The sequence below is a fragment of the Watersipora subatra genome, chromosome 8, assembly GCF_963576615.1.
Source record: "Watersipora subatra chromosome 8, tzWatSuba1.1, whole genome shotgun sequence".
In the NCBI taxonomy this organism is placed as follows: Eukaryota; Metazoa; Bryozoa; class Gymnolaemata; order Cheilostomatida; family Watersiporidae; genus Watersipora; species Watersipora subatra.
Genome location: NC_088715.1, coordinates 42,621,653 through 42,642,486, shown reverse-complemented (window position 1 = coordinate 42,642,486; position 20,834 = coordinate 42,621,653). Strand labels below are relative to the sequence as shown.

At 38.5% G+C, this 20,834-nt stretch overlaps 2 protein-coding genes across 3 annotated transcripts in view; one reads left to right on the top strand and one right to left on the bottom strand.

Annotated features, from left to right (window-relative positions):
• LOC137402159 (replication factor C subunit 3-like) overlaps positions 1 to 20,834 on the top strand; it is a 51,949-nt gene that overhangs the window by 7,156 nt on the left and 23,959 nt on the right. The window contains exons 4-8 of one of the 2 annotated variants that reach the window (XM_068088638.1): positions 502 to 683; positions 1,315 to 1,451; positions 2,982 to 3,080; positions 6,739 to 6,808; positions 8,472 to 9,116. In XM_068088638.1, coding sequence (XP_067944739.1) covers positions 502 to 683; positions 1,315 to 1,451; positions 2,982 to 3,080; positions 6,739 to 6,808; positions 8,472 to 8,687 — 704 coding nt within the window. In that variant the 3' untranslated portion in view covers positions 8,688 to 9,116. Of the gene's footprint in view, positions 1 to 501; positions 684 to 1,314; positions 1,452 to 2,981; positions 3,081 to 6,738; positions 6,809 to 8,471; positions 9,117 to 20,834 lie in introns of those variants that run through there. The other variant, XM_068088639.1, reaches the window with a different exon arrangement.
• Positions 14,898 to 20,834, bottom strand: part of LOC137402063 (uncharacterized) — a 28,543-nt gene continuing 22,606 nt past the window's right edge. Inside the window, exons 5-6 of the mRNA XM_068088533.1 lie at positions 17,409 to 17,594; positions 14,898 to 15,381 (exon numbers count right to left, since the gene is read on the bottom strand). Coding sequence (XP_067944634.1) covers positions 15,266 to 15,381; positions 17,409 to 17,594 — 302 coding nt within the window. The 3' untranslated portion in view covers positions 14,898 to 15,265. The remainder of the gene's footprint in view (positions 15,382 to 17,408; positions 17,595 to 20,834) is intronic.

Genomic DNA, 20,834 nt, shown 5'->3' with positions numbered 1-20,834 from the left:
AGTGCGAGACTTTGGATTTAGTTACGAGATCAGCGACAAGGTCCTTGTTTGAAGATCCCTGTTTACCTTTGCCATTCTTCTTGAAAAAAATTGCATTTTTCATTGTTTGTACGTAAGCATACAAAATAGTCTGGCTTGTGTTGAACAGAAGATCGTTTCATTTAGAGATGGTGTTTAAGCTTGCTTGGCCCTTTGGTGCTACCGGGCAGCTTCTCACCACATACCAAGTACAGCTGAGTCGGCACTGTTGCATTCCTGGGGAATCAAATTTAAATTGCTTCGTACAGAATGAAGGGGCTTGGCAATTTCTTCTAACATCTAACATCATCTGACAATAACAGTCAGTTTGATTGTTTAGGCGCAACATTGAATGGAGGATAAATAATTTTTATATTTCTAGTCAAAATATCTAGGTCTGAATTTCTTAAACCTTTTCATCAACATTCCTGTCAATATGTTGCTCATTAAGGGGATTATATCTGATCATCCTTGGTTTTGTAGTCGTGATTATGAATGATGTCGATCGACTGACAAAAGATGCTCAGCATGCGCTTCGACGCACTATGGAAAAATATGTCAGTTCCTGTCGTATTATTCTCATCTGCACGAGCACAAGCAAGGTTATACAGGCAATCAGAAGCAGGTGTCTGCCCATTCGTGTTGCTGCCCCTACTGATGAACAGGTCCGTTCCACTGGTTTGCACTTATACTAGACAATGGATGTTGTCGCTTCGTCAATTGAATCTTTTCTGGTTCAACTTTTCTTGCTTTCGGCTTTGCTCAGTAAGACTGGTCAAAGGTTGATGTTTTATCTGTGCAAAATGTCATATGTTGTCATTGATAATGAAAATAATGTAATTGTGTAATTAAAGAAAAACAATTGCCGAAAATTCACTGTGTACAATTTGAAATTTTAAAATACTTCACGTCAAAAAACATTTTTTGAAATTTAGCTTCCATTTTCGTTGTAAATACTTCAAACTTTGTACCGCAATTATTCTTATGCTGAAAACTTTGATGACTGCTTTTCATCACTAAAAATGCCCATCAACTGATTTCTGAAAATAGGCCAGTCGTGTGCAAAAGCATACATTTGAGCACAGACCGTTAATACTATTGTTTAATCTATATGATACGCACTATAGATTTAAACTAAGCCAGTTGTAGAAAAACAATCAGGAATTTCTATTGGCTAATTGACCAAGGGGTGGTAATTCATTCCAACCAGAGTAGTTAGTGATAAAACCACCCACAAAATCACTTTATTCAAACTCCTATTCAGGAGTATGTTAATCAATTGCTATTCTGCTTCAGGTGCTGAACTCCTTAATGCAGGTAGCAAAGGCTGAAGGCATATCTTTACCTGCAAGACTCGCTTCACGCATCACAGAGAAATCTGACCGTAGTATGCGGAGAGCTTTGCTTATGCTTCAAGCATGTTTTGTTTCTCAGTATGTAACCCCATATACTAATAATGGCCTGTATATATATATATATATACAGTGAAACATGGATAACTCGCCCTCGGATATAGCGTGATACACATGGTTAACTCGACTGGATTTGCTTGGTCCGTTCCCACGCAATGATAAATGGCTCTATATAACTCGAATTCAACACTGTTATAACGAACTGTTTTTTGCCCAACGGCTACCGAAACGGTTGCTATCGCTTTAGAAAATCACTTTATTCCAAGCCATAGAGGTAAACCTCAACTTTTCGTAATTCATAAGCGTCGTTATTACCTCCATCGGCAAAATATTTTTGTCAACGACTTTTCTAAAGGTTTGGTGAAATTTGATTTATACTGCTATACGATGAACAGCACGGGCTAGCCGGGTCACGGGCGCAAGGATTTCCGCCACGCACATACAAAACAAAAACAGCATGTTGTTTTTGTTTTGTATTTGCGTGGCGAAAATCCTTGAGTGCGTGACCCGGCTAGCCCGTGATGAATAGTTTTCCGACGTTGATTCCGTGTTGAATTAACGTCGGAATGTTGAATGTTTAAAACGTCTTAAGAATTGTTGTAGTCAAACGTATACGTTGTCTTAGCTAAAAAAACTATTCATCGTTTGACCTAAACACAAAATACGTGTGTACATTCAAAAGGCGCGAGTGATATACAATGTACCGTAAAACCTCGTAAAACTTTTAATTGAACTGCCTCGGAGTGTTGCTCTTAACGAATCCCAGGTAAAGTGAGGTAATCTTTCCATAAACTTCAAGAAAGATCGGCAAAATTGATCGTGGGTAAAACGCTCAAAAGAAAAAGATGTCTTTTCTTTGAGCATTTCAGCAACGATCAAGTTTTGCCAATGTCAATCTAAAAAACGTCCTGGCAATAACATCACCTCAAACAACAAACCAATCTCAAGTGATAGAAAAATCTCTATACTTTTTGATCAAAACGTTTTAAACTTTACATTAGAAGCATTTAATTTGAAACAAGCCATTTGTGCTTTTGATTTATATTATAGTTTGTATATGTTCATGTATCTACTAATAAATAAGTAAATACATGGACTTGTGACAGTGCTCTGATAACTTGAACACTCTGATAATTCGAACACTTTCACTCGGTCCCTTGAAGTTTGAGTTATCCGAGTTTCACTGTATATATATATATATATATATATATATATATATATTACCTTGAAGAGGTATTTACATTTTGTGTAATTTTTGAGTGTGCTAATCTAAAATTTTTCAAGATGTTTGTGCGCTTGACTTAGTGTGGGTCAGTGGCAACTGAAACTTATTATTACAGCTGTCTTTGAAGTTTTTCAACGATAGTTTAAGATTCATCGAAAAAACAAAATCCTGTTTCCAGTACATTTATGGGTGCACTGTCTACATTCTACTAGCGACTTCGTGGTAGTACATAAAACACCATTCCTTGCAATGTTTGGTATATTTGTGATTGCGTTTGGTCTTGTCAGTCAAAGAAATGCAAACATATTTTGGATTTGATGTTGAAGGAATCCATTGAGGGATGAACAGGAAGTTCATGACCTCGACTGGAAGCAGTATCTGTGTGAGACAGCAAAGCTCATGCTCGAGGAGTATAACAATGAAAGGTAGTTTCTATTTGTGGACTATCCTTTTATATGTGGACTATCATTTATATGTCGAGAGATCTTCGCGATATCATAAGGCCATCATTTACTTAGAGGTCATCGATGGCTACTTATATTTTACTCCTATCTGATCTCTCCCGCTTTATCCTCTCTATATTTTTACTGTTTTCTTTTAAATATGCATTCTCTCTGCCTTTTCTCTTCCTTGTCATGGCACTCACACAAACCCCCATTTGATAGTCGTATTACTGCCATGGTATGTGGTTCAATGATTCCAGAAAAGGTCATCGCGTTGATACCCTACAGGATGAATTTATTCGCGGAGTTATATTTCGCGAAAATTGTCTTTTCATGCATATTCGCGGATGAATTTATTCGCGGCTGAAAACTGCCACTCTCTAGGAAAAGTTAACTCTATTGCGGCTAGTAATAGATATTCCTACGCATGCGACACCGCGTGTTCCGGTTTATATTTAGCTTACAATTGCGGGGCGATCATGCTATTCCACGGTAAACAATTTTTGCTGCGTGCAGAGGTTTTTACGAATATTCATCGCTTTGGAGGCCTTTGATAAGCCAACAACTTGTGGTAAGTAATGAGATTTTTTACATTTACTAAATTAGTTAAATTTTACTTTGGTTCTTCGGTAAAACGCAATACTAATTTTTTCCATCCCTACTGCTTCATTATTTGTTTTAGTGTGAGAGAGAGATTTTTCATCATACACCGAAGAACAATGATTGCAAGGGTGGTAGATGTCATTCTTAGAAGATCACCAATCATTCAGGGAGGTCTGGAAATTGAGGTTGAAGTGACCGCAGCTACTTACGAGAAGAATATATCTGATTCTAAAAAAGGAACGAAAACGCCTTTACGAGCACAAATCTTTGGCCAACCGGCAGAACTTTGCAATTGTAAGCCACGAGGAGGGTTCTGATGATAACTTCCTTACCAGCCATGTAGTAGCAAGAGAATCGCCTTCAACACATACCCAAGACAGTGACAGAGCTGCTATTACCAAAATAACTAGTCAGAAAGCACCATTACACGCTAGTATTCACATATCAAAAGTACCAGTTTAATTTCATTGCTAGACAACCGCCATATGGACTAAACTGTTTATATTTACTCCATTCATCGTTTGTAAAATTTTATTTGTATTTGAAACATTTTATTTGTACACTCAAGTTTGTAATAAATTATAATATATCTATACATGAAATAGAATATATAATTTAATTATGTTTGCTACAGCGATATCAAGGAATTGTTGTCGATGAAGAGGTCTAGGTTGACTCGTTGCCTCTCTGCCAATATTCCTGCCTTGATGAATATTATTACTACTTGTCTCTAGTTTTCGTAGTCAATCTGCAATAAACACAAGAAAGAAAAAAATATTAACGAGTGTTGAGGAAGTACAAAAACAATAGCTGAAGTATTTGATGAGAGCGATCAGTTTTTAAACAAAAGAATTTAACTAATGCAGTTGATTATGGAAAAACGTATCTGCACTGCAAATCAAATACATACCATAATGTTCAGATCAGAATCATGATCGTCCTTGACTTCGGTATTAGAAATTGATGGAGTTGATTCTAATGTAAAAAAGACTAGGAGGGCTTTTTTGCTATGCTGAAGCCATGCCGAATAACTTGTAAAAACCTTGAATAATTTTGTTAAGTTTGACGCAATAGCAATAAAGCTCGAAGGCTGGCGATGATTTTAAAGAAGTTTTGGAACTCGGCTACGTTTAGTACTTCTGCCTCGCGGCTATTTTCGCGATGACGCCATTCTGCATATCGTGTGACAACCTCGAACAATTTTGTAAATAAATGTGATGCATTGCCAATGGTGTTAGCTCAAAGCTCAGGCAATGATTTTAAAAATATTTTGGAACTCAATTACGTTTAGTATTTACATTAAAAACTAGGCTAGCGACTAGTTTTAAATTTGATGCAGTAGTTATTCTCTCTTGTGATTAAAAATAGAACTAATTATTCACTGAATTTAATAATTCGCGGATTGACTGTTCGCGAAATCGCGAATTTTTATGACCAACGAATATTTTCATCCTGTAGGGTAATTGACTGACTGAATACACGGGCTGATCGTCCTTTTTGTTCTCAAGGTGCTCAATACTTACCCACACTATTCGATACAGGCAATCCTCTCTCTATTTATAACAAATGTTTAAATAGAGTTAAATACTCGAAGAGATTTGTCTCCATGCTTGAAATATCTGTCAAAGTTTCTCAAAACAGTAATTCAGCAAGTGAAAGTCAAGTGGCTAGTGGCGATTTTAAAAAAACCGTAAATTTTGTACAAAATGCGAACAAAGTTAGTTGAAACCTCAGCTAAAATAATGTACGATGTATCTATCGAATATTTCTCTACCTCAGAATCAATGTATTCCCGATTCTGCATTTCCATTCATGTGTCTGTATTACTCTAGGGCAGGGGTTCCCAATTAGATTCCCTGGTTTCCCCCTTCCAGATTACGAAAACTCTATTTCCCCTATTCTATCAAGCTTTGCTTTCAATCTGTATACTTCTTCGTATTTTGTCATTTCTGCATTCTATAGCACTAAGTATTAAGTATCGCAGCATTTAGTGGTTTAACTATCTTTATAAAGGTCTGGTCAGCATCTTATTGGTGAAAAGAAAGTGGAAAATCCCCAAAGTTATAGCAAGTATGATGCAACTATGGATCACAAGATAGTACACAATGTAATAAACCCCCAGTTTATTAACAACAAATAACAATATGCAGCATGTAACTATTATGCACAGCTTTGCAAATATAATGTATTAGCAAAAATTTATAAATACAGGCTACAATTCTCCCCTGAAAGTGAACATTTCCCCCCTTGGGGGAATTCTACACCATTTAGGAACCACTGCTCTAGGATCTAATACCAAAGTTCTCCTTATTGACTACTTCCTTAGCTTTTACATTTAATGTATTTTCTGATGTAATTATTTCTCATAGTTTTATGGAATGTATTACTTTTAATGTGATGTGTAGTTTACTCGCAGCATCTATTAGGGATCTAAGGGAGCTAATAGATATTTTGGATGGTAGAACGATTTAGCTGAATTGCAGTGTATCGGTTTGAGAATATTTACTTTATCACAACCAACTGTATTAGCATACGCAACAGATCTCAGAACAAACTAGATTCATATGTGGAAGTTTGACTATAATACCTACACTGGTGATGCTTTTCTGTTTTCAGTCATAAAAATGTGGGCGTTTTATCTCCAGTAATTTTTCAAACCAATAAATCACTTCCACAATACCAAAACTAGTCAAAGTTTTTATAAAGTATAAAAAAAACTACTGATCTATTGCCAATCCTGTGACAAGTACCAAACATGTTGCTGCTGTCAGCCTCTGCAGCAATGGGTTGTCTTGCTTCACATTGTTATCCATTTCCTGCCACTCTGTGTGATACATCATGGTATACCTTAGCCCTTGCCTACCAGCTCATTGCTGTCACCCGCCTAACAACGATGAACGTCAGGTGGGTGACAACTTATTGACACTGATGAGCATGCCTCTAGTGTTCCTGAGTGCCAACACTAAGTGCTGTGTAGAAAGGTAAAATCTTCCGATTACACGTCTAACAGTTCTGATGCATAGCCAACTTTTCGTAGATTGATAAAGATCCGAGAGAGGCTGTATGAACTGCAGATTCATTTGATTCCTTCGTCTATCATCATTATGGTAAGTTTGCAGGCAAATTTTTATTAGCTTTGTTGTCAGCATCTTGAGGCATCATTTGCAGTTTCTGAGCAGGCAAACGACTCTCAAGAATTGCAGCAAACAGCAGGAGATGATGAATAGATGGTGAAATGATTTGATATCGGTGTGAAAGGTAGATGTTAAACTCGTTCAATACAGTAGATGCTCCTATAATGTACACCTATAATGTAAATTCCACATGACTGAAATGAGATTAAAAAAATATGTTAAGTTTTTGCTTTGTACTACATTTGAAAATTCATATAATGTAACGAGTCGATCAGTGCAAGTTATCAAATTCGATTCTAATAACGATAATCTTATAGTTAGCATTGAAAGTGTCGTTTTCTCTCTCACCCCACTTGAAAAAACAAGCATGTTTATAAAATTATCTCTATTATCTATACCAGTTCAGTGAAACTCTATTTCCCGGTGATAGATCGTCAGATTTGTTTTCAAAACACCGAGAATAAGTAACTGCGCAATCGTTCAGAAATACTTGAAGGTAATTGATTGGTGCGAGTGTTATAGTCTCAGCCCACCATTCTGAATGTCACAAGCTGGAGAATCATCGAAAGTTATTTTTACCTGAACATTGACCCCTAGAAATAGATGGTGGACTAGTAGACGCTTTTATTAGAGTAAAAATATATTTTTGTTTTACTTTGATATAAATTTTGCTATCAGTTTTCCTTTGCAGAATAGACCTTGCCCTTTAGAAAAAATGAACAAATCGTAAATATCGACAAAATATGTTTGCTCTCCTTAGCTTATGGTAACAATTGTCAATCGTGGACCATAATGTCCATAAAACGAGTGAAAATGATAAGAAAAGGTATGAAAGTTGTCGCGAAAGACCAGTAATACTGCAGTTATGGTAGTCAATCAATGGAAAAGTTTGTTGGCAGAAATTCTTTGTTTGGAAAAAATGGATTGTTTGTGTATACAAGGTTATGCTTGAAAGTGTTATGGCCTTTTGGTTATAACCAAACCAAGTCTTACAGAGTGATGCTATGGAGCCAAGTTATCAAGTTACTAAGTTATCTACTTGTAGGTTCCTATAGCTAATGAATTAGTTTATTATGTATTTCTGTTTATTACTGCAAGCAATATTATATCACTATTGTAATACTTTGGGTACTTTGAAGATCATTATTCATCTGCTTTTCCTTCAATTTGTTTTAAATTTAGTAAAACCAGACAATACATGCCGGAATCCCGCATTTTAACCTGCTATAGAAATCTGAAAAAAGCCAATTATTTTATATTCTCATCGTTACACTGACAGGAGTAAATAGCAATGCGAGTGTAATGTTGTGTAAAGGAAAAACAATGGAAGCAAATTTGGGTTTGTGGTTAGTCAAAAACGCAAACTTACTGCAAGATTTGAGAAATGTTTGCTTCACATCCCTATCAAGTACATGCCCTAAGCTGATATAAGAATTGCATTAACTTGTGTAAGCAATACTAATATTATTTGAAGTAGCTCTTTGTTTTTAAAGGATATTCTACTTCCAAGCATACAATTCATACATTTAAAATTTTAACTGTTTCAAAAAGCTCTCAAACTTAACTCGCTAGTCTGTCGTCAAGATTTTTTCAGTTGGCTGTCTTCTCAAAAACTGCTTTATTTGTGTTTATTTAGACTTTAGTTGATGAGATTGTCAAGTCACTTCCGTCGTGTCTGAAGTCAGAGGTTATCAGGTTGGCAGCGAACAGCGAGCATACGCTTCAACTTGGCTCGAAGGATATTTTCCACTTGGAAAGATTCGTAGTACAGTTCATGTTCTTGCATCAGCAGTACAATGAGAGAGGAGTCATCGAACAACTAGACTTTAGCTCCGATATGGATATGGACTAATGAAAGAATGACAGTTTAACTATATTCTCATGTGGACTTGAACTGGTAATTGACAGTTAATTTGTATAGAGATGTCTAAAGCTAATTGCCTTTTTTCAGCACAATTTGCAAGTAATTTTATGTTTTTGCTACCATACTGTCTTGTACAGTGAATTAATTTGGTTCTTATTGGCAAAAGTAGTCAATGATCTGCATATTTTATTTACAGTGTGATTGGTGAGCTCGCTCACTATTTCTCCAAGGTTTTAGCGTTTGCAAAAGCATGTTGGTCGGCCACTAACAATAGCAATATGCAGCAGTGCCATGCACACCTCAACAATTTATGTCTCGTTCTAACAACAAATCTTTTGAAGTATTGAGGTCAATAAGAGTTGACATCAATACACTTGTCTTATGGCGGACCAAAATTAACACTTTTCCTTAATCTTATATCCAGTCTTTCTTTTATGCCATTGGCTTAAATGAATGTTAAGCTAGGCATGGCCTATGAAAATGTAGCTAGTTTTTTGTTGGTGTAAAGATAATTTTCCCAAAACTGGTTTAACTAGAAGATATCACTGTTGCGTTTATTTTATTATCCACTTGGATGGTATAGCTGCGATTGATGACACGCGGTCATGTTCTAAAGTGAGCTTTTTACCTGACAAGCTGTTTTATATGCCCTGTGTTCTGCTGTATCCATGTAGAGACATTGAGACATCTTGAGTATTTCTGTTTCTGCTGAGGAGAGACTATTGATGTGTCCCCTCTATTCTATGCGGCCACCACTATAGCTGCATTAGGCTCCTGTTTTCTCATCAGCGAACTCTTACTTTTCAGCACTGACTGTGTCTAGTAGTAACTCTACATTCTCACTGTTTTCTGTTTGTGTCGCAGTGTAATCCTGTCAGTCCTTCCTTCTCCGTTTAGCCAAACTCGACTGCTACTTTTCTAATTGAAGAAAGAAGCAGACAACATATTTCAGCACTGACTGTATCTAGTAGTAACTCTACATTCTCACTGATTCCTGTTTGTGTCGAAGTGTAATCCTGTCAGTCCTTCCTTCTCCGTTTAGCCAAACTTGACTGCTACTTTTCTAATTAAAGAAAGAAGCAGACGACATATTTCTCTGGCCTTCCCCTGCAGCTCTCATTACAGCTGTGCATGAGTTACCGTTCTCATCTTTGATGGATACGGTCTTTTGTCACTCAGCTTGTTGAATGTTTCACACCTGACCTCATTCTACGAATCTCTATCTTTTTATCTCTAACGTAATTCTTCAGTAAGTCTTCCCTCTCTGACTGTAGCATATGTACCGCACCTAATTAGCGGTCTAAAATGCTAATCTTATCTGTTGATGTTTTTTTTGGTCGCAAATTTTTGAAAACTTAATAAGATGTTCCACTAGTTGATTTTTAGTTTAATTGCATACTCACAATAAGCTATATGAAACTTTCAAAATGATCAGCATAGAATTAATATATAATATCATGAAGGGCTATTGTTACGGAATGAATAAAATAATATTGTGTTAAATTTTTACACATTCGCATTGCCTCCATGACTAAATAACATTGACTGACAATAATAGGATAAAATAGAAGTAAATAATGACTCATCAAGTTTTTTAAAGCAATTGTGACTAAACATTTGTTTGCTGATTTCATTCGCCAAACGTGATTTGGCAGTGCCTGGCTCTCCAACCAGGACAGTGATACAGGTTTTTAAATCTCTCTCCGGGCTTTAAGGATTCGCTTGTACTTTATGAAAATTCAATTGCCTCAATTTTGGCTACTAATCTTTGCACGCCTAAAATGATTTCTCTGCTGAAATTACCTGACACAACATTTTCTGAGTCTTCAATATGTATTGAATAACTTACCAAAAAAAGAAAACCAACCATTTTTTCAAACAGATTTATATGACAAATCCAAACCTACTTTTTTGAGAATTACATTCATTTCAGTATTGTACCGTTTGAACAATTAATACACCATATTAACAGTAACTTTGAAGAGCTGGTGGTCTTGAAATGGGTTTTTGAGATTAGATAGACACTGGATTGGTTCGTAGTCCCTTAGCTTTAATCATTAGCTTAAATTTGCAAAGTATACTTTCGACCAACTTCAGCAGCTCTCCTTAGTTAATAATGTTGAGCCAGCTTTGCAATGTATTCTCAATTAGCTCTCTTTTGGTGGATATTTGGCTTTTTTTCCTTCAGGAAATTCTTGAGCCTCACCAATAGGTTTTCAATGGGGGTCAGGAGACCGCTGCGGCCAATCTATCCTTTTTGCACCTTTCTTTATAAGTCAATCTGTTGGTCACTTGGCCCCAGTGGCATGATGCATCGCCGTCTTGGAAGAACCAAAAGCCTTCACCATACATGTCTCTAGCAGATGGTGAATTTTGTTTCGCAGAATACTTTGGTAAGCAGCAGTCAACTGTCTTTTTTACAATATGGACCTGGCCAACTCTTTTTGCTGACATGCATGACCAAATCATAATGGTAGCTGGATGCTTGGTAGTTTTAACAATACACTTTGGAAAGTGTTCTTCTCTAACTCTCCTGGTCACAAAGTGATTGTCCCACAACACTATCGATGCCGAAGTTTCATCACTGAAGATAGCCTTGTGCCAGTCCGCTGTCACAAGGCCACTGTCCATTCACCATATTTTTAGTCTGCTAAACGTTTCTTACGTTGTGTTTTATTAAGGAATGGCTTTTATGAGCGTTTTTTTTTCTCAAACCTTACTCTGCCAGTCTTCTTACTGTTGCTGAACCCACAACCACCTCGTTTGTATTTTCTAACTTGCAGCCGGTTGCTCGATTCCTGTCTATTTCGAAGACTCGCGCGAATCAACTTCGATCTTGCTCATTAGACGTTCGTGGATGGTGGTTTGTGGTCCTTAGGTCATTACAGCTGCCATGTTTCTTCACTTTCTGATGTTTTAAGCAACTAGAATTCAGTATCTCAAATCTACCACTTTCTATAGCTGAAGGTCTTTCTGTCTCATAAAAATAAATGACCTGATTTCAGTGATGGCGTTTCCAAACATAAGAATTTAAAGTTTTTTCTTGCTTTCAGACTTTAAATCAGAGAGGAAATAAAGAAAGATGCCTGTTAGCCCTTTTCAGGAATGTTTTCAAGCCTTACCTTTAGTTTGGAGTTTGTAGTGGAAGACGAGGTTAGTTGGACCAAAAATCACATTTTCAGTGATCAGTGGTTCCAGATCAGTCGTATGTTTCTAATTTCTTATGAATTAGAGAATTTATTTGTCCAAATTGACTCATAGGGTTTTAGATCTGATCACACACAAAATTTGATTTGGGGTATCACTTCCTGTGGTCCAACTTACCCAGACCCCGGGGTAAATTGGACCGATCATACATGGTGCGCCGGGTTAGTTGAACCGCTGTCGTTATTCTGGCTAATCCAATTCTGATTGTGTAAATGAAGTTTGTAATCACAAAGAACTTGTATTTTATTGTGTTATGATGAACCAGATGGGATTAATGCAATATGAAACAATATACATGCATGTAAAATGGTAGTATCAAACCATTAAAATTACATTAACATTACATTATTGAGTCAATGTAATATATGAAGCATAAAGTTATAATAATAGTAGAGAAAGTGACGAGAGGCTAACGCAGTTCATAGTCCTTGCATGTTATTTTAGCCCCGAATCTTACACTACTCAATGTGCGAGCCGTTGTTCCGGGAGACATTGGATCCCCGAGGATCTGGATAATTTGCGCAGTCAACGAACGCGACTCTATCATTTTGAACATATGCGCCTTGGGGTGTTCGCTTGTAAAAGTCTATTTTATATTTGCCATCGGACTTTTCCACAACCATACCAACATATGCAACTGATTTTCGGTGCAGATCAAACCTAATGAGAACAAATTGTCCGATCTCTACTTCGGGAGACTCATCCTCAACTTCCGACTCCGTACCTGAATCTGTATCGGACTCGACGATCGGTGTGGCCAAATTGTCCTCTTCGGAGCTGCTTGGATCGGCAGTTGTTACTTTTCTTTTTAGGTTTTAAAGGTTTTGGTCATTTTTTATTTTCACGTTCGTTCTCAATTTTTGCCTTTTCTGGAGTATCAGTGAGGATGGTGCTCTTAATGTGTTTTCGCTGTCTGTTACCCTCTTTTCGAGGTCCTGCCTTTGGTAATGGGCATATATCTTGAGGAGTGCTGGTGCTGGCTCGGGGTATGGGAGTGGCAGAACTTGTGCTGGCTACAGGCTCACCAGCGTCTGGGATGCTGGGTAGAATCGGAGTTGTAACGGTGGAAGTACTGCCTGCGGGTTGGGGAGTGCTGGCGTTGATAGCCATAACCTGTTGTTCTGGCAGCGTGACTTTGGGCAGCTCTCTATCGGTTACAGTCAACGATCTAACAGGGCAAGTTGGACCGGTGGTCCAACTTGCCCCACCAGCCACCATTTTGAAAAATTTCAAATACCTCCACATTTTTAACCACAGAAAGCTTTTAGATCTTGAAAAATGGCCCTCATAAGTTAACCATGCAGCCATATAAAAACCACTTTTAAAACAATTGGTAATCACATAATATTTGTCACTCATTTATAGTTTTGAAATTATACATTTGTGATGAAAATATCCTAAAATGATGTCAACTTCATTTGTCAATCTCTAAACAGGAAGTCATGTGACTTGCATTAGATTAAGTTTCAGTTTAGACTTGAACCTGTAGGACTTTCACTTTGGTTGAAACATACCCTGGTCCAACTTACCCGGTGGTCCAACTAACCCCGCCTTCCCCTAATGCGTAAAGTATTCAGAATTCACTAAATGTCAGGAGAAGGCTTATAATTATAATGAAATAATGAACAAATAGGATTATTAGAGACCATGATGTTCCGGGAGCCTTGAAGTCAAGCCGTAATGTCTAATGCTCTAAAACATAATATCATTATGTCGAGTGAACTGCAAACCTTTTTGATGCGCCATTTGAGAAACCTTGAGTGCTAAATATTGAACTAATGTACTATGCAAAATGTTTATAAAGCTCAAAAATTTGAAGCGTGCAAAAATTTATGACTATCACCATGTGTTTGTTTTATACCTGTTCTGTTGTGAAATGAGAGTTGCTAAGAAATTGGTGTCTGCAGTATTTTATCCTAATCTTTAGAAATTATGTAGAGCGTTATTATCGTCTCTCAATATGGAAATGCGCCAAAAAATATATTTTCTATACAAGATACATAAAATGTGTTCTTTTGGCTGATTTTGCCAAATATTATAATTTTTACAATAGGAGATAATATAAGAGTTTTAACAATACCTAATGCCTGCATTTTATTTAAGTTTGGTAATTAAGGTGAAACCATGAACTGTTGTTAAATGTTGTAAAAATATGCTGAGAAATTATTGATTATATTGTTGCTGCTGTCCAATCCTATCAAGTATAGTTTTTCATCATATTTGTTTCTTATTATATTTTCTCATCATATCAGTTTTTTAATCATTATATATAGTTTTTATGATTAATTTGATTAAAATACATTAAAGGTGAATTGTAACCTAATCTATGTATGTGTTTGAGTTGGTTAAAACTTGTGCAAGGGCATGTTTTAATGCTCAGAACTGAGTGTACAGAAGAGGCAAGAGTGACGTGATCACTACTTCCCTTGCTAAGTGGATAGATTTGTGGATGTCAGTTTTACCTCTTCATCATACTAAATTACCTGGCCTGATTTGGGTTGTCTCTTAATATAGGTAATGTTACATAGCTCATAAACCATTTGCGATTTTGCGTAGTTTTTGTTAGTTCTCTCAGTGTTTCGGATGCGCTGAAGATAAAAGAATAACGAACTTGGGTTACTACCAAGCTTGTCCCCGCTTCTCAGTGGAATCTGATTAATTGGTATCAGTAAATACCAATCAATCAGATGACGGTGAGAAGCGAATCTGATTTATTGGTATCTTGTCTCCGCATTTATTGACACAGACAGCGAGTCGGTGAGACACAGACTTGCTGCCTGTGTACATTGACAGATTGTGAGTCCGAGATTAAAGATATTTGTTAATCTCAAATAGTTACTGAATTTCAAAGGCAGTTTTTGAAAGCAATTGATATTTTATATGGTATACTATTCTGAGTTTGTAGTGTACATGTATATACGCTACCAAGTCGATTAGCACAAAATATACAATCATTTTGTTGGATTAATTTTATTAAAATACAGAGGTGAATTATAACCTGACCTATTTTTTTGTTTAAGTTGATTAAAACTTGCGCATATTTTAATGCTCAGCACTGAGTGTACAGGGGAGGCAAGAGTGACGTGATCAATACTTCACTCGCTAAACGAATAGATTTGTGGATGTCAGTTTTACCTCTTTGTTATACTAAATTACCTAAATTACTAAATGTGATATTTCAGTTTTTTACTTTAAATTACTGACTATTACTGGCAAAGCTTTTGGAAAATAAAACAGACAAAAATAATTCATAGATGCAAATCGGTAGTTTGTTTCAACAGTTTTGGGAATACAACTTCATCATTATCGAACAAGGTTTGACAACTCTGGGAAGACTGGTGACTGCATTTGATTCGCCGCTACTTCCTGTCATGACTAAAATATTTTGCCAAAAACTTTTTGAACACGTCATCTTCATGGTCAAAGCTCTTATCATCCTCAACTTTGGCCTTTAGGTTGTCTAGCGACTCCAACTCTGCAAGACATGAAACAAAGTTCCAAATGATATGAGTGGAAAACAATACAGGATCTTTTATATATATGCCCTTCTTTTTACCATTTCAGACTATAGTTAGTCTTTCTGATATGACTGTTGCGAGGCCTTTTCAGAGGTGTGAGGTTTTGTCACCAGCCACTGAGTGAGAGCTTAGTAAAAAGTAAATTTGTGTGGAATGCTGCTAGGGTGAACCACCTATGGTAAGTGGAAAAAGAAAAGTGGTTACTCTCTAATTTTCAAAGCAGTTTGTCTAACAACCTATCCAGGGTTGACAAAGAAAAATCAAACGATTTAAATCATATTTTTGAACTATTTTCATGCCAACTTCACTCATAATTGCAGCGAAGTACCAATTCAATCCACCGTGGACTACATCTAGTACCTTGACTGCATAAAATGATCGTTACCTTTGTTTAAGAACCCAAGCATAAGATTCTGATATTACCCTAGGACACTTATATTTCGCTAGTATTTAGTTTCGTGAGTAGCACACAGACTAAAATTTCGCTGCAACTTAATTTCGCAGCTCTGATGAGTGCGAAAATATAGTGATGTGAAAATAAATACAGTGGAACAAACAAATTAGATTCCTCAGGTCCGGTCCTCTAGTAAAAAAAGTTTTTATATTTGCGACTAGTTTGTATTTGTAACCCGCAGGTATAAATGTATGGCAGAAATCGATGATTCAACGTGATCGCTTGCTGCCATTTGTTTCTTGGACTATCAATGACGTCTCGGTCCTTTCCGTCGTGACCGATATGGTACCGATATTAGATCTCAAGTATTTATAGCAAGCGATGGCCATGGCACGTTTTGAGTTCACAATATTTCAAATTTAAAAAAATCAAATACAGTACATGTCTCATAAAAAAGAAAATAGATAACAACCAACATCACAACCAGAACTGTATAACATGGTTGGACCTGGTGAGGGTTGTTATCGTTTTTGGTTGGCAGTAAAATTCATCACTACAATAAGTATTATTTAATTGTATGACTTCACCTACCAGACTTTCATCCTCATCAGTTACAAATTCGGTGACTAAACTGATATCATCATCTTCTTCGTTTGTCTTGGCTTTTCCAAAAAAACTTGTTATCTTAATTTGCTTTGCCATGCTGCTCATTCGGTGTATTAACGAATTTACTAGAAATTTCCCAATGAGCTCAATCACACACAAAATTATCTGCATTTCTAATATCATGATTTTGTTGTGGATATCAATGAACTACAGGGCCGTATTCCCTTGGACAGCTGGCCGGCTAAGACGCCCCAACTTTTTAGGAATTTCATAGTCCAACGGCTATAGAAAGGTTTTTATCGCTGTAGAATATCACTTTATTCGAAGCCATAGATACAAACATCAACTTTTAGTAGTTCTTAGGCGTCATTATTATCTTCATCAGCGGCAAAATATTCTTGTTAACGACTTTTATAAAGGTTTGCAAAATATCAAGTTTTAGCAAACATCTGCTTGCCCATATCCTACTTAATGAACTTGAAATAAAATCGGCAAAAATGATCTTTGTTAAAACGCTTAAAAGAAAAAGATGTCTTCTTTCTGAGCTTTTTAACTGCATACAAGTTTTGCCTGTTTTAATTTTAAAATGTTTTGTCAGTCACATCAGCTAAAACAAAGCAAATCTCAAAAAATAGAAAAATGTTGATACTTGCCAATAAAACTTTTTAAAACTTCACGTGAGAGGCCCGGCTGAGGCCCTACATAAGAGAAACCTGTTGGGAGCTTACAGCACCCCCCCTCCTTCTCCACACCCCAGACGTTCATAACTAGTCGTCTAACATTAGCCCCCCAACTTGCAACCAGTGAATACAGGCCTGTGTAGAACATAGCTATTTAATTTCGAATTTTCGCTAGTTCGTTATGATAGTTTAGTTTCGCGCATGAATTTTTCGCGTGATGATGACTCCGCGAAAACGCGAAAGTTAGATGCCGCGAATACTTGAGTGTCCTAGGGTAGAAACATGTTATAATTAACAGAAATACCTTCAGAACTGGCCAGTAAATGCTCATCTGCAGGTTTGTACGCGTCACTGTAAACTTTTGCGGAGTTGTCTGCTCTCCTGTTAGCGATAGAGCTAACGACTCCTGATAAGTCTTCAAGTATATCTCCAACCCGTTCAAGCAGCCGGGTTTCATATTCTTCTTCTGCCTCTAGGTTACTGTATAATCCTGCAAACCATTTGAATATATCTGATTGATAATACGCTTCTTTAAAACAAGGAAGACTAGCGGATATATCCTAGTCCCGATAGATATACTATTATAGTCCTAGGCCAAACTACTCATACAATCGTAGTCTGAGAGAACATAATTAACTTTGGTTTTAGTAAATAGGCAGTTAAATTTCATCTTACTGCATTGGAGAACATCAAACACACAGCGCCTGAAATGCGAAAACAGTTGCAAAGCATTTTTACTTCACGTACAATTCATACTCTATAACAAACTCTGTCCGCTACCACTTGGGCAAACATACGAGATCACTTTCGACCTTCTGATCTGATAAAACATAGACTAACGAGAAAAATAGAGTTACTATCAGTTCAACTAAACAGCCAAAACTAAACAAGGAGCAAAATGACTTTGCCATTGCTGGTCTGTTTTGCTAAAACTACTAGATAAATATTGTACTGGTTTTTGTCTTGGTCTACCAGTGTACCTAATGGCGACCCGACAGGTCGGCTTACATTAGCTTGCCGTGCCTATAACTGTATGTGATTATAGAAGACCACGTCAACCCTAAGCTCCGTCGTCTGATTAGCTTAGGTCGACCTCTCTGCTACTAATTAGGTCGACCCAGTCAGGGCACCTTTAGCTGCTGACCCCCGTAGTCAACCAGCTGACCGATGATGCCTATACTGGTCAACTATCCTGCATTAATTCTTGCTGACCGCTCAAGCGAGAAATGAAGAGAGAGAGTGTGTGTGTGTGTGTGTATAATTGTATTGACTAGACTACAAAACAACTGCCCCCACTGCGGCTATGCCTTCCTTTATATAGGTTGCAGCTCACCCATATAAGGGCATAATGACTATATATGGTAATAATGACCATATATGGGTTAATGACGCGGGTTGACTAATAATGTAAGTAAGCATGCACTTGAAATGAGCTGTATAATACGAGGAGTAACAAATCTGCCACATACGCCGCCCCTATAGACGGCTATCCGTCTATATAGACATATATAAAAATAATACCAAAAAAATAAAAAAAAATAGTAATGAGGTGATAAAATAGAGAAGGAAATGAGTCTAAACCGCTTGTTACTGTCACAGTTACGGGCTGGCCTCTTGCTGGTCGGCCAGCTTTTCTAAGTATGCGGCCGTCCTACGCAATTGCTGAGCCTCTAACCTCAACCGGTCAGCGGCTGACATTGACTTCCTTGGCATTGAGATTTCCAACCTCTCTGGACGTACACTCACAGTCCGAACGGAAATCTGAGGCTGGTGTTGACTGAATGATTGGGGCATGGCAGCACATTTTAAACTAGCCGCTACCGATGAAGTAATCGCTCCCGAATGGTTTAATTGGATACTGTTCAACTCATACTCCCGCAGGTGCGGAGGCAGATTCCTACTCCTCTGAGGCCTGCTAACATTGTCTGGCTGTCGGTGGACAGCTGACTCTCCTGCCTCCGCACTTGCTGGAGTGCAGTTTTCTGTATCTCGGCATTGTCCACTGGAAGGCTGGCTCTCTGGGTTGTCAAAAGCTTCCTTAGGAGTTGTCCCATCGCCACCTTCGGAGTTGTCCTTCCTATTTGCCTTTTCTGCATTTTCAGCTTCTAAGACGGGCTCTGCCTGAGTTTTTCCATTGTTTTTCCTTACTCCACGCATGTTAGGCCTTCTACTAGGCTCAAGCAAGACTGGGGCTTTTCCATGATAATTGCTGCAGGGTTTGTAAGCTCTCAACCGGTGTTCAGACTGCACAGAACGCTGTCCCCGGCGTTCGATTGTGTATGTATGATTTGGAAAGCTTTGGATTACCCGGTAAGGCCCAACTCTCTTGGCCGACAACTTGGAGTTCTCCCCCTTCCGTCGACGTCTGCGGGTCATCCAGACCAGGTCGCCAGCCTTGTACAGTGGTGGTTCAGTGGTGTCTTCAGCCACGATTTCTAACTGCCTGTGCCTGAGAAGCTCATGGGCTTGTAAGAGCCGATCTTGGATTGCAATAGCGTACTCATTCGTACTCTGAAAAGATTCCATTGAACTCCCATGTTGGAGTTGGTCAGGGAGGCGCAACTCCCGACCGAGCATCATGTAATTTGGAGTTTCTTTGGTGGCTGAATGGGGAATCCCCCTCAGTGTTCTCATTAAATGTGGTAACACGAGATCCCACTCCTCCTGTCCTCTTCCAGTAAGGAGGGCTCGCAGGGAGTCTCCGAGTATCCTGTTATTCCGTTCGACTATACCGTTACCTTCAGGCCGGTATGGAGTCGTCCTTGACTTCTCGACTCCCCAAAGTCGACACAGCTCCTGGAATAGGTCGGATTCGAACTGGGCCCCCTGATCAGTATGGATTATTTCTGGCAATCCGAAATAACTGAAAACCCTTTCCTCCAGCGTACTGGCCACTGTAGGCGCGGTGGCATCTGGGATTGCGATAGCGTCCGACCACCTAGTGAAGTGGTCGGTCATCACAAGAGCCCAGATGTTTCCTCGGGTGGTTAAGGGTAGGGGGCCGACCAGGTCTACAGCCAATCTCTGCCACGGTCGACCAGCGTAGAGCCTCTGTCTATTGGAGGTTGTTGCACCAGTGCCATGTTTGGCCTGTTGGCATACTTCACAGGACATTACCGTCCGACGTATGTCACTGGTCATTCCTGGCCAATACCTGTCCAACTGGACCCTTTTTAGTGTCCGATCTACGCCACTGTGGGCCTGTCTATGTGTCTCCCAGATTAGGTCTTGCCGCACAGGTAAAGGGCAGACGGTGACTGCTTTGCTTCTACCATTTCCTGGGATTGTCGCTGTCAAGACCCCGTCGGGATCGATCTGTAGCTGTGAAAACATGTTGGCTAGCCTCTTCAACTCTGGGTCGCCTAGTTGTAAAACTTGGGCATCTATGGGTCTACCAGTCAACACTGCCTGGTAAATTTTCCCGATTGCCGTCTCTGCTCTCTTTTGTAGCGCAACAATTTCGCCAGCTTTCGTCTGTGCAGAGGGCCGTTTTTCTATAATAGGGGGGGGCTGACCTAAGCCTTGGTCGACCTTCTTGTTTACACTAGGGTCGCCCTCCTGGATTGGCCTGGGGCCGGCCTCCTTGTCCCTCCGAGGCCCGCTGTTGGGTCTCCAAGACCCTACTCCCTGGTCGATCTCCACATCTGCCGGGACGCCCACTGCTTGGTTCCTCCATCTCTGGGGTTGCTGGGGCAGAAGTGGCCACTCAAACTCATCCGGATTTCCCATG